Below are 13921 nucleotides of genomic sequence, written 5' to 3' on the forward strand. Positions count from 1 at the left end.
ATCTATTTCTGCTTTATTGACTATGCCAAAGCCTTTGACTGTGTGCATCACAATAAACTGTGGAAAATTCTGAAAGAGATGGGAATACCAGACCACCTGATCTGCCTCTTGAGAAATTTGTATGCAGGTCAGGAAGCAACAGTTAGAACTGGACATGGAACAACAGACTGGTTCCAAATAGGAAAAGGAGTTCGTCGAGGTTGTATATTGCCACCCTGTTTATTTAACTTATATGCAGAGTACATCATGAGAAATGCTGGACTGGAAGATTATCTGATACTCAGTTATAAATTTAAGAAATTAAATATTTGGATGTTTCTAAATCAGGTTGACAGAGATAGCTATCACAGAAAGATATGAGGTTGGAGATAAAATGGAAATGCTGGTGGTAATTTCATATAAAGGCACGAAAGAGGCAGGAACTTCATGGAACAGCAAGAAGATTGACTTTCAAAGAAGAGTGGGGAGGCAAGGGTATGCCCCAAACATAGGAACTGAGATACCATGCTCATGAATTTGAACTTAATGTTTTGGTCATAAAAATAATTAACATGCATTGAAAATGTTCAGTGTAGCAGGAAATATTCTCAGCGTTTTATATGTGCTATTTAATCTCATCCTCACATCACTCATATGAGGAGTGAGACTTTATTATTTTCATTTCACAGGCAGAAACTGAGCCACAGAAAGGCTGAATAACTTGCCTGAGGCCAAAGAACTAGAAAGTGCTCCAGCCAGGGGTCCAGTAAAGCAATCTGACCTCTGACCCCTGACCCCATGGTCTTAGCCACCCTGCTCTGCATTCACCAAAGTGTTGAGCAGACATGGGGACTTTAAGCCAGGAACAATTGAGCTTGGATTTAATTTAAAAAGAATTCCCAGGAAGATAGACAGGAGAGATACTTGTGCCAGAGAGACTAACCCTGGTACTGTTTTCTCTAGGCAAGAAGGTGAGCTAAGGCAGTGTGTCCTGGGAATGGCAGGTGTTGGGTGTTCAAGAGACGTGGACGACACAAACATAACTGGACATGGTGACCAGTTGTGGGGAAGGAGAGGGAGGGTAGGAGCCCCAGGTTCCTAACTTAAGAGGTGGTCAGTTGACCATGTCTTTGATGAAGTTGAAAGAGAAGTGGGAGGGGCCACAGATCCGTTGTTTGGACACATAATGAATTTGGTATGCCTGTGGAGTGGCCACATTAGGACTGATGGGTGTCTGGAAATTAGGTTTCTAGCTCAGAAAAAAAAAAAGTATAAAGATGTAAGATGAAGTCATGGTGGTCAATTCCATCACCTGGTCAATCCCAGACTGAGCATGGAGCCTGGGAAGCTTGGCAAAGGGTAGATGGGCCATGGAGGAGGAGATGGTGAAGAAAGCAGTCTTCAAGGAGAATCTCAAGGCAGTGCCATCTCAGATTGAGAGTTCTATATGTTAGCTCCTGGACAGGGCCTCCTCCATGGCCCCACCCGTCCCTGTGTCCTCCAGCCCTCCCTCCTCAGGATTACCATCAACAGTGGCACCTTACCCACCATTGCTAGTCCATGGGTGAGCCCCAGAAGCCTGCACACATCTCTGCCTTTCTTCAGTCAAACCCCCTGTGGAGTCGACTGTCCACTTCCTGCCTGGACCCTGGATACTATGAGGATCTTCCCTCATTCCCACCCACTGTTCCTTAAGTCAATGCATAGAGACTTCTAGCTGCCGCCCAGTATTTATTCTGTACTTTGTCTTGATAACAGAACCCTGGGTAGTGTGGTTCTTGGAAAACCCAGTGTGTTTCTCTTTGAAAAACCATATTTCCCAGCCTCCCTTGCTGCTACATACGGCCACGTCACTAAGTTCTGCTATGTCAGCAGACACACCACGTGAGACTTTCAGGGAAGCTCCTTAAAGAGCAGCCATTTCTACCCATTCCTCCTCCCTTCTGCCTATAATGTGGATGTAGGGGGCATGTGATGGCAGGAGCTCCAGGAGCCGCCTTGGACCTGAGGTGACCTTAGGAACGGAAGGCGCACACTGAGAAGCAGAGAAGCAGGGTCTGCTGATGGCATGGCTCCACCTTATCAGTACGAGACAGGTCACTTTCAGGTTTCTTAAGTACAGTTAAAAGAGGAATTTGCTGGAAGAGGCAGGAGGGGAGCTTGCAGAAGAGACAGGATTAATGGAAGACCTCTGTCTTCTGAATCGGAGGGGGAAGGAAGATTGCTGTTGTTGGAGAATGTGGAGGTGGCAAAAAGGAAAATGGGGGAGGGCTCCTGCCGGGGGTGCTCTTTTCTGTTTTAGTTTATGACACGAGAGGTGTTCTCAGTTGAAAATGAGCAAAGGCATAGTAAGGAGAATGAGAAAGGGTGAAATGGCAACCCTGAAGAGTGGATGAAGAATCATAGAAGCCACGAGGAAGAATGCAGAAGGAATTTGGCTGAGGCTGAAGCTGAGGAGTAAATAAAAATAGATAAAAATGAATGAATAGATAAAAATTAAGAAAATGCCCCTCCTCTAATCTTTGGTTGAAACTTTTAACTGTATAATATAGTTATACAGTTAATGCAGGGCAGTAATTTGGCAAATTAAAGTCATTCTACAAGTGGTCCGTGTTGTTAGTTCAAATTATTCAGTGCCAAAGAGATTGTTTTTGTTGTAAAAGATATCACTGAATAATCACTACGCCTCCTATTCACACAGAGATGTGAAAGAGGCCTGCATATAGATGTTATTTATATAACATAAACCACATTTTGATCACTTAGCCTCCAAAGCCCAGATAAATTTTGACTACACGTGAGTATAAACACATATTATTATTTGCATTTTCCATTAAATGGTAAGAAATCAAAGACCTACGATTGGTGTGTTTGCAGACTGGCAGCCCTAAGTAGTTGGGGTTAATTGTAACCTTTATGTTATTTGAAAGGATTCAAAATTATTATTGTTAGAGGATAGATGTTCTTTGTTTTCTTTGTATCAAATAAGAATATTCGCCTTTAAATGACACACATCCCTAGAGACTTTAGAGCAGACCCTTTCATAATATTTAGCTACTTTTAAATGTCAGGTGCAGTTGAGTTTATTCCATTGCTGGCCGTGTGTGCCCTCACCAAAAGGCTCCGGCTTTTAATGGTACTTAACAGATTGTCAGCAAATTGATAGCATTTCCACGTTTGGAAATTTTCCAGTTCCCTCCTGGGTAAGGAGGGCGGGTGTTCTTCTCTAACTTGGAGATGGTTTCTTTTTTGGCAGTGGTTGGTGTAAGGGGAGGGGTGAACCAAGAAGAGATTTTTAAAAAAAAAAAATACCTTCCTTGTCCTGCTGAAGGCCAGGAGAAGATCAGCTCACCCAGAAAATGTTGCTGACTCTAGCTGGAGAGTAGATCTGCCCAGCAGGAGAGCTGTAAATATTTCAGGGAGACCTAGAGGGAAGGAGCGCAGAGAAGTGCCCACTTAACGTGTGTGCTGAGTGGACTGCTCACCACCCCCCTGGGCGCTGGTCTCCGGGAAACCTGGGTGAATCCAATGGGTGCTACTTGGGGTCAGAAGGCAAGGCTTTCATTTCTGGTCCAGCTGCTTCTGACCTTCCTGACCATGAAGAAATTATCTACCATTTCCAACCTTGATTTTCTTCAGTCTGAAATACGGATAAATGCAAACCTGCCTCCTGCCCCTGGCAGAAATTGTTTTGAAGATTAATCTCTATGACGATACCCATAAGCGCACCTTGAGCCCTGGAAAGCCTGATGCGAATAAATATAAGGCAGCTTTGCTCTTGAAAGGAATCCTCCAGCATTCTCTCCTCTGTGATGCTGTGGCCTCTTGATTTGAGTAGTTACAAACATCTGAAAGTCATAAATCTATTGTTGACTGTGGGAATTAGATGACCTTTGCATCCCTGTCCACAGTTTGGGGTCTTACAGGGCAGTGGAGACCAAGGTCAGATGAGAAGATGCTAGAGCCAAACAACGTGGTTCACGTCCTACCTCCAGACTTCCTGGGTGTACTGTCTTGGGCAAATCACTTTGCCTCCATTTCACACAATAAAGTCAGGGTAGTAATAGTACTGCTTCAAGGACTTGGGGAGGGCCTCGCAGAACCCCTGAGTGTAGGCACTCAGCAAGTTTTCACTGTAGTGGTTAGGGTTCCATGCCATTTCTCAGAAGTCATCTGAAACTCAAACTTTGCTTGTGTGTGTGTGTGTGTGTGTGTGTGTGTGTGCGCGCGCGCGCGCGTGCGCATGCTTAGTTGCTCAGTCATGTCCGACTCTTTGCAACCCCATGGACTGTAGCCCACCAGGCTCCTCTGTTCATGGGGATTCTCCAGGCAAGTGTACGGGAGTGAGTTTCCATGCCCTCCTCCAGGGGATCTTCCCAACCCAGAGATTGAACCCAGGTCTCCCACATTACATGTGGATTCTTTACCATCTGAACCACGAGGGAAGCATACTGGAGTGGGTAGCCTATCCCTTCTCCAGGAGATCTTCCCAACTGTGACTTACACTAAATCCACCTGCTTCCTCCTAATTTGGAGTTTGATTTTGTTTTACTCTGAAAAACAAATTTTTAAAAATTAATGTTCTGCCTTCACTGGCCGGCAGTTTGGGAAGTTCCTGTCAATAGCTGTTCCAATGCCCTCTTTCTCCTTTAAATGGTTGGTTCTCTTGAAAGATTTTTGTAAAAAGAGTTGCTACAGTCAAAGAAAGCAGCGACAATTAGAAGACATGTGAAATAAGGTTCAATTGAATTACAATGAACTCTCACAGAATTGTGCTTTACTTTTTTTTTTTTTTTTCTTCTTTCTCCTTAGCTCTCATCTGAAGTTCAGTAATCTCACCTTGATTTCAACCTACGGACTCCCAGGAAAAAAACTTCTGGGCAATGAACAAAGGAAGTTTTTAGCAAATGAGTATGAATTTCATTTTTAAAAATTCATTTTATATGAGCGTAAAGATGATTTACAATGTTGCGTTAGTTTCAGGTGTACAGCACAGTGATTCATTTATACATATATCCATTCTTTTTTGGATTCTTTTCCCACAGTTACTACAGAATATTGAGTAGAGTCCCCTGTGTTGCACAGTAGGTCCTTGTTGATTATCTATTTTGTATATTGTAGTGTGTACCTGTTAATCCCAAACTCCCAGTTTATCCTTCCCCTGCTTTTTCATACTGAAGCCTAAATGCCCTCATTTATGTGCTGTCCTTTTTCTGCTAACAGTAGAAAAGGGAAGTGGTGGGCTTTTCTTGTGGGTTCAGATGCTCTTTAGGAGATGCAAACCAAGTTCAGAGTGAATGGCAGGGTTGGGAGGGTCCTGGCCTGTTCCAGACATCTGGGACGAGTCTGCTGACCCAGATACCACCTATACTCAGATTCTGAGTGACTCTCCAGGGCAGGGGAGCTTGGTGACTGTATTTGTATCAGAACAGACAACCCGCTGGAGGGAGCTAAAGGCTGGGTGCCTCCCTGGGGTGAGGGTCTCAGACCCACCCAGCCCTCTACCACTCGAGGTTGATGAAGCAAAGGTCTTTGGAACCGATCAAGGCAAGCGTCAATGTTTCTGTCCCTGCAGAATCAGTCTTTGACAACATCCTTTCTAGAAAATGCCATTTCATTATCACTCAGCTTCCACTCATTTTAATTTCCTGAGCAAAGCGTGGGTACAGGCATGATTAGGCTCCCTACCTCTAGAAACAATGTGCCTGTTTCTCCAGGAAGGAGGGAGGAAATTGTTCTCAATGGGAGTTGGGGCGGGGCGGGGGTGGATGTTAATTTTAGATCCATGAAGAAGATCATCTTTCCTCTGTGAAAAAGGCTGATTTTGCTGTCAAACAGTGACAAAAACAGCAGCCACCTTGCCAGCAGAACCAGGCTCATTTTGACCCAGTACTTTTAAAACCAGACTATAAACTTCAGAGTTTTGGTAAGGACATCATCAGAGCACCATCAGAAGGGTCTGGGTTTGGAGCCAAGTCGATGGGGTTCAGATTCTGCCCCCACCACAAAGGGGACCTCATCTGTCTGTGCTTTGAGGGATTTGACTGTGGATTGTGCTTGGCTAAACCAGGCTCACTGGAGTTTTGGGTTAAAATCAGTCTAACGCCAAATTCTGGCTGAGCGAGGACAGTCGATCCATGCACACCCCTTCCTCACTTTCTGTCTTTTCCAAATGACACAATTCCCAGGAAATACCGGTGTTCCCAATCATTGTCTCACGAGGAATGTAATTCAGTCTGCCTGTCCAAGGTTTTCTGTCAGTCTCCAGGCCAGGTGTGTTTCAGAAGAGAAGAGATAGATAGTGACACTCTGCCAGCCTGGTTCTGCAGGGACCTGCATGTGGCTAGCACTCAGTCACCTGGTGCCTCAGCCCCTGTTCTTCCCCCCGCCCTCCCTCATCCATGCTATCGGCCCAGTCGCCAGAAAAAGGCTGCAAAAACATGAATCAGATCATGTCAACTCTCAGCAGCCAGGAGCTGCTCTGTCCAGCGTGGCAACTGCATGCCGCATGTGGCTGCTTAAGTTTCAATTAATTACAGTTCAGGGGGATTAAAGTTCAGCCCTTCAATTACTTCAGCCACTTTTCAAGTGGCCAACTAGCCACGTGTAACTCGTAGCTCTCCTATCAGACAGGCCAGCTGCAGAAGGATTCTGTCATCACAGAAAGTTCCAGATGCTCCATCCAGTCTGAAGCCTGTCCTTTTCTGCTGACATCTCTAACCCCCTTTTTCACTACGTTTGCCCTTGTTCTCTCCACTGTAGCCTCACCAGTCTCCTTGATGATTCTTGAACACAAGAGGCAAGTCCCCACCTTGGAGGTCTTTGCTCCCTGGTGGCTCAAATGGTAAAGAATCTGCCTGCATTACAGGAGACCCAGGTTTGATCCCTAGATTGGGAGGAACCCCAGAGAAGGGCATGGCAACCCACTCCAGTATTCTTATCTAGAGAATTCTGTGGACAGAGGAGCCTGGTGGGCTACAGTCCACGGGGTTGCAGAGTTGGACACCACTGAGCAACTTATATTTTTCCACGAGACCCATTCTGACCACCCAATTGTCTGCAACCAATTCTCCAGGACACTCCAGTCCTCTTCCTCTGCTCTCTTCCTTATTACTGAAATCCTTGTAAATATACAATTTGCCTTTAAAATGGTTGATTCCGAATCCTTCAGCTATATTGCAAACTCTGCAAGGGCCAGAATTTTTTGCCTTTTTGTTCGCTGATTGGTCCCAGTGTCTGGGACAATGTTCGACACTTAGCAGGTGCTCAGTAAATTATGTCAAATGGATAATGGTTACCTTCAAAAAGTACCTACCAAAGTCCCCTCCACCAGGGTGTAGATAGGGACTAGATAACAGAGCCATATAAGATGCTTCTGGATGGGGACCAGCATGTCCTAACCCACAGAAGCTACAACACAGAAACATCAACAGGATGCTGCCTTTCAAATGGTCCTCAGATCACGATATAGGAAACTTTCTGATCATGGAGTTAAAAAATAGCAAGTGCGCTGACATCTGTAAATCTAATTATTCAAATTCCTCGTGCTAAATATTGGGTTGGCCAAGAAGTTCAATCGGGTTTTTCCATACTAGCTCCTGGGAAAACTTGAATGAACCTTTTGGCCAACCTAATACAAATTCTGAACTTTTCCATAACCAGTGTTTGGATTTATTATTGCCATTACTATTTTTTGAAGAGCCATGTTTTGTTCCCTTGCCCGTGTCCCCACACCGTCCAGCCTCTGGTGGAAGTGCTAATGACTTACCCGGGGATGCAACAGAAAGGAAGGCACTGGGAGGGAGGGGGAACAGGCAGAGGGAGAAAGCTGCTAACTAGACGATCCGCTCTGAACCACTGAAGGGTAATTACGATGCTCCTTCTTCCGGGAGTGTCACAGTAAACCCTCCTGAAAGCCTCTGAGGTCCTTTCCGATCCTGTAGGGTTCCAATTCCTTGAAATGCAGGTCTTCACCACACTTACATTTATTAATATTCCACTGGAGTTCACTCCTAATTTTGCACCTGGGACCTTAGGCTAAGACTTTCGATCTCTAGGTTTGAGGTCACTGCAACTTTAAGCCAGCTGGCCACTCTGCATTTCTACTTTTTTTTCCCCCTCCTCCTTATTACCTGTCTCCAGAATGTTCTACGAAGACAAATTTTCACATTATTTCTGTGTCAGGGTCAAGCTCATTTGAGAAACATGAAGTTTCATTGACCTCCCTTCTTTGGTTTCTTCTCTGTCTCCCAGAGAACCCTAGTGGAGATATTTCTCTGGTCTCCAAGCCTTGAGACAGTCCCTGCCATGTGAGAATCTTAATATTTGTTTACTCTGCTTAGGAAATAATTTTACAGGCAGAACACTTACAGGCTCCAGTATCTAGCTTCACCTACCTGATAGGTAAATTAAAGGAGATCCAGAATGGTTTATAATATCCAAAACGGATGGGCATCGCCTGCCCAGTGATGTCCTAAACTGAGAAATGTCATTCTGTGTGGTCACAGGCTGTAAAAGGAAGCATCCCACATTTTCCATGCTTCTTGAGGTTTCCTAAAGCCCCAGTGTTTCTGAGTGCCAGCCTGCTGGACAGAGCTTCAGATCTGAGCTCTGAGATATGAATTCTGAAATTATCAACACTGCTGACCGACTGTCATTACAAATAACATTCATCTTAGCCTTTCTCAAATTTCCCCTGAGAACTTGCATCTTTGAGCAGATCCTCATGTGACAAATCCCTGTGCGTTAAGGAAATTTAATTTTTTTCCCATCTTGGATGGCTGACAGTACCACTCTATTAGGAATGGATGATGTCCCAAGTAGGAACAGCCCTTCATGGGTCTCTTCGTGAATGTACGAAATCAATGAAACATCCTGTTTTCCTATAAAGCTACCAACATGGCTTTTTAAAAAAGAATTTCATCTCACTATCTGTTATTTTCCCGTGACAGGTCAGCCCCCTATTTTCTTTTCTTATTAAGAAGAAATTTTCTTGTTTTTTAAGTGTTGTTGCATGGAGAGATACAAAGCCCAGACTCGCTTCTCTTTCACAGGCCCCGTAACAGGGTCTAATGTGTATCCATTACCAGGGTTCTTTTTGTGTGGTGCGAGCAGACTCTACGCATGGATCAAAAAGAAAAAATGTTCTCCCATTACCACTTCAGAATCCTGTTTGCCTCTAAGCAGAGTAAACAGGGTTGTGTATCGTTAACATTATCTGGACTAATAACTCCTCACATATGCATCCCACTTGACCGGACAGCATCTCTTACATTCTCATGCCCATCCCTCACAACCCTTGAGGTGGGTGAGGAGAGGTCATCACCTCCTGCTCGGAGGTGGAGATGGTGAGGTTCTGAGAAGGGGTGCAGAGTCCCCGGGACCCAGTCTCCTTGGCAACAGAGCAGGGACACAGACCCTGGCTCGGGGAAGCCTGGGTTTAAACAAACTCTCAGTGTTCTGCTCTTCTGCACTCTCGGTCTTCAGAACAGGGTTATTAAAACATCCTGTACCTGAGGGTCACACCATCCAGAAGATTCTGGAAACAGCCCTTACAGAAATCTAAATAAACCCAAAGCCACAGGAAATCTACTTTTCTCCCACTACAGTGTTGTGTTCATCCTCAAACAGAACCCAGAGAAGCAAACTTGTCCATCCTGGACCTGCTCTTATGGAAGCAGAGGTTCCCTATAAATCACCTTAGTCATTAGGAGGGACTCCCCAAAGTCCCCAGGGATTGTACTGGATGCAAACATAATTCCCCAATTGACACCTTCTTTAAATAAAATGTGTTTTGTTGTTTGGGCATGAATCCATATGCTTATTCTGGATATGAGTCATTTATCAAAAAGCCTTTGCAGACTTGTGGGGCCTCAACCCCTGCCTTTGGGGATCCTCAGGTGTCACTTTCTTCATCCTCATTCACTCCGAGTCTGTGGTCAATATGACAAGATGACAGTTGTCAATGTGACAGTTCAACAGCTAAAGTAAATTTACACCAGCCATGCATTGGAAGGAAGAGTATTAGAAATGATTACACACACACACACAGGTGTGCGTGCACCCTTCCTGGCGTGGACCGGCCTACCCCAAGCAAAACAATTTAGCTTTAATAGGAAGATGTCAATTGGCGACTAAATGTTCCACAAGGACAAATCTCCTAGCCTGCCCAGATCCTGGTAAGTTCTCAGCAAGAGCACGGGCTTGGCCCACCAGGGGCCCTGAACCAGCTCACCAGATGTCTAATTAATGCCTGCTGTCAGCTGCTCAAATGTCACTGATGGAGCCTCTCTCTCCGCAGCCACTGCTATAATGACAGAGATCATGAATTGATGTCGCTGTGCTCCTGGGTCAACGTGGTGGTTGCTAAGATGACCGCCATAGACCGAGCAGCCAAGCAGGTCGTGGTTTCGAGAGAGAAAGTCGTGCTCTATGACCACCTCATCCTCTGCACCGGACGGCAGTACCAGGGAAGCTCTTGAGGGCTGAGGGAAGTGGGGCGGGGGTATGGGTCACGGGGTGGCTGGGCCCACATCCCAGGGCCAAGAGTGTGCCTCCCATCTGCACGTGTGACCAGAACTGAGTCCTCCTGGAAACCCCATTCCAAGAAAGCATTCTTCCCAAGGGTGAAAACCACAGCAAACTGGAGAAATGCCATCCTTGAAGCTGTGGTCCCAAAGTCGAACACTTGCCACTCACCAGAGCGGAATCCAGAAGCAGCCTGTCATGCATCTACAGGAAATTAACTTTGCCTCAACAGCCTACGGCTTCCCTCATGGCTCAGATGGTAAAGAATCCACCTGCAATGCGGGAGACGTGGGTCCAATCCCTGGGTCCAGAAGATTCCCTGGAGGAGGGAATGTCAACCCACTCCAGTATCCTTGCCTGGAAAATCTCATGGACAGAGGAGCCGGGTGGGCTGCAGTCATGGGGTTGCAAAGAGTCAGACACGACTGAGCAACTAACATTTTCAAGAGCTTAACATTTGGTGATGGTGCCAGGCTTGCAAGAAAGTATTTCAGACATGCACACCTTCTGTCACCCTTGTGCTATTGTGTGTCTTGGTTACAAAGCTCTAGGGAGTGTGGCTGGTGGCTTTCCTGGTGACCATGCTCTCCGTCTGGGTTTAATTCTCAAACCCTACTCGAGGAAAATGCTCCAGGATGTGACTGAAGCTGAGTTTGAACGTTCTCACTGCAATGCAGCAGCATTTTGTGCAGAAATAGGTCATCTCTTTGATGGAAAGAGATTTAGATGATGGAGTCTTTTTGTTACATTTCCCCCGAGGAACTGGATAGGCTCCAAGTTGGGTTTATATGGAGTTATCCACCCCCTCCACCATGTCCCACGCAAACACTGGTCATATTTTCCTGGTCCTGTCCCAGGCTACCATGGGGATTCATTCATGCTTGAGCTGGTGGTCATGGTGAGGACAGACAGCCCGGCAACGCTGAGCATCACTTACTTCGATCACTGAGCCGCAGTTACTGGTTGAGTACACCTGGGGCACTTTTGAAATAAACCCAGGCTGGGCCCTGCTCCCAGGGGCTTTGTTTTAATTATTCTGGGGTGAGTGGGACCCAGTCATCAGTATTTTTTTTTTTTGAAGCTCCCAGTTGATTCTTTTTTTAAAAAATTAATAAACTTAATTGGAGGATAATTACTTTACAACATGTGATGGTTTTTGCCATACATCAACATGAGTCAGCCACAGGTATACGTGTATCCCCCTACCCTGAAGCCCCCTCCCACCTCCCTCCCCACCCTCTGGGTTGTCCCAGAGCACCGGCTTTGGGTGCCCTGCTTCATGCATTGAACTTACACTGATTTAAGGCTAGGTTGGAGAACTATGGACTCGAACATTCTAGAACCTCATCTTACTCTAGAGCAGCACTTCTCCAGCTGTTATATGCACAAAAATCCCCTGTGCATCTCGTTAAAATGCAGATGCCAGCAGGTGGTGGGGTGGGGATGGGTGTGGCTGAGAAACCTCAGTTCTGACTTGTTTCCAGGTGAGGCCAAGGCCGTCAAGGGAACCCCTGATGGTCCAGCTTGGATCAACCTCTGAGTGATATCTTTTCTTCCTACCTCCTCCTCCCCTTCTGCTTCTCCTTCTTCTTTTAAAGAAATCCAGTTCTCAAAGTGTAGAAAAGGATTTTTTTTTCTGGATTTTTATTTATAAAAATAAATGAGGTCCTTAAATATTCCTCTTTTTTGAACATAAAATCAGAAGAAAACACCAAGCACTCCTCTGTCCCCCGCCTCACCTCAGAGCTCCAGCTGCTCCCTGTGACCGTGGACTTGGGAAAATGTGAGAGGAGGCCTGGCCAGCTGTCCAGAGTCTGGGGCGCCTGTCCATGTGTGCCCAGCTGCCCCATGGCTTTCGTCTGTGGCACATTAAGCTCTTGCCCTTTTTACACCGGGCAACATGAAATGAAGAAGTGATCAAGAGTGTTCCAAATTAATTTTTCCAGAAGGACATGAAAATTAAAGGTACATAAGCTGATATTTTTTAAAGGCAGCTGAATTCATTGGGCACTTCCAGCTCTTATTTCTCTCCCTATTTACTTCTCTTCCAATCTCTCATGGTTTTGTCCCAATGCTGTGATTTAAAAAAAATACTAACAAACTGATGAAAGTAAGCAAAAAGACTATATGTTATATCTTATAAAATATAATTGCAAACCTTAACCTCTAATCTGACTTATAAATGGCATGGATCAGTCTAAAATATCGTGCAATATTTTTGATATCCAGATCCACCACACTTTTTTTCTTTTAATGAGAAAATCCATGCTCAGGCTACACTGTGCTGCAGTGTTTCACATGAGGAGGGCTAGTCTCTACTTTCAAGCCCTGTCTCCAGGGTCAACCATTCCAAGGCATTTCCATTATTCAGTCTTCATGGGTTGCTCCCCAGAACTCGCAAAAATGTGTTTGTAGTTTTCCCCTTGATTGGTCGACTTCTGATATGAGCTATGGCCTTTCTATTTTGGAAGATGAAGATTTTTCTGGTTCACATTCAGCCCCCTCTAACCCCTCCCCCAAAGCCCATGTATGGATTGGTTATTTTGATTGCTGAGCGCACACTGGTTCTGAAAAAACTGTGTGCAAGAGCTGACAACTGGGGTCCCCAGGCCCACTCCACGGCTCTTGGCACATCACGCAGACCAAGAGAGGCCTGCCCCCGCGCCGGGCTGTGGGTCATCTCAAAAAGAGGAAGGACAAAAGTGTCAGCCTGAAGTCAGATGAGTCAGCGTGGCCATGGGAAAACCGTGGCTGGGACTCCCCACGAGGCAGTACTCTGGGGAAGCCAGGAGGTGGGGCAAAGATGGGCAGCCAGAGGGTAAGAGCGAAAAAATAGATACAAGGGGCAACAGCAAAAGGTGTCAGGCAAATTCATACAGCTGTTAGGAGCAGTCACATCCAGCAAAGCAGAACTAACTGGAGAAATGCAAGAATCCCCGTTTCACAGATGAGGCAACTGAGGTGCCGTGAGGCTGAGGCCCAAGGTCAGACAAGACAGATTGTCCACAGTCACAGCAGGGTGGCAGATTAGGGGCTAAGGTTAGAGCCCAGGTGGTCTGGCTCCAGTTCTTTGTCCTTGCCTCTCTCTCTCCTCTCTCCCTCTTTCCGTGTCTCCTTCCCCTTCCTTCCTCCTTCCCCTTTCCTTCCTGCTCTCTCCCAAAGCTGTGGTGCAGAGGTTACCCTTGATGGCTTTTAAAAGTTTTCACAACACACAAATTCTGGAACTTAATATTTATAGCTGCTACTGCTGCTAAGTCACTTCAGTCGTGTCCAACTCCGTGCGACCCCATAGACGGCAGCCCACCAGGCTCCCCATCCCTGGGATTCTCCAGGCAAGAACACTGGAGTGGGTTGCCATTTCCTTCTCCAGTGCATGAGAGTGAAAAGTGAAAGTGAAGTCGCTCAGTCGTGTCCA

The 13921-nt window shown here is 45.9% G+C and overlaps 1 protein-coding gene across 1 annotated transcript in view; it reads left to right on the forward strand.

Annotated features, from left to right (window-relative positions):
- CFAP61 (cilia and flagella associated protein 61) overlaps positions 1–13921 on the forward strand; it is a 250115-nt gene that overhangs the window by 159799 nt on the left and 76395 nt on the right. The window contains 2 exon segments of the mRNA XM_010836599.1: positions 4792–4890; positions 10280–10472. Of these exon segments, the coding sequence (XP_010834901.1) occupies positions 4792–4890; positions 10280–10472 (292 nt within the window).

Source organism: Bison bison, unplaced genomic scaffold, assembly GCF_000754665.1.
Source record: "Bison bison bison isolate TAMUID 2011002044 unplaced genomic scaffold, Bison_UMD1.0 scf7180017864063, whole genome shotgun sequence".
Classification (NCBI taxonomy): domain Eukaryota; kingdom Metazoa; phylum Chordata; class Mammalia; order Artiodactyla; family Bovidae; genus Bison; species Bison bison.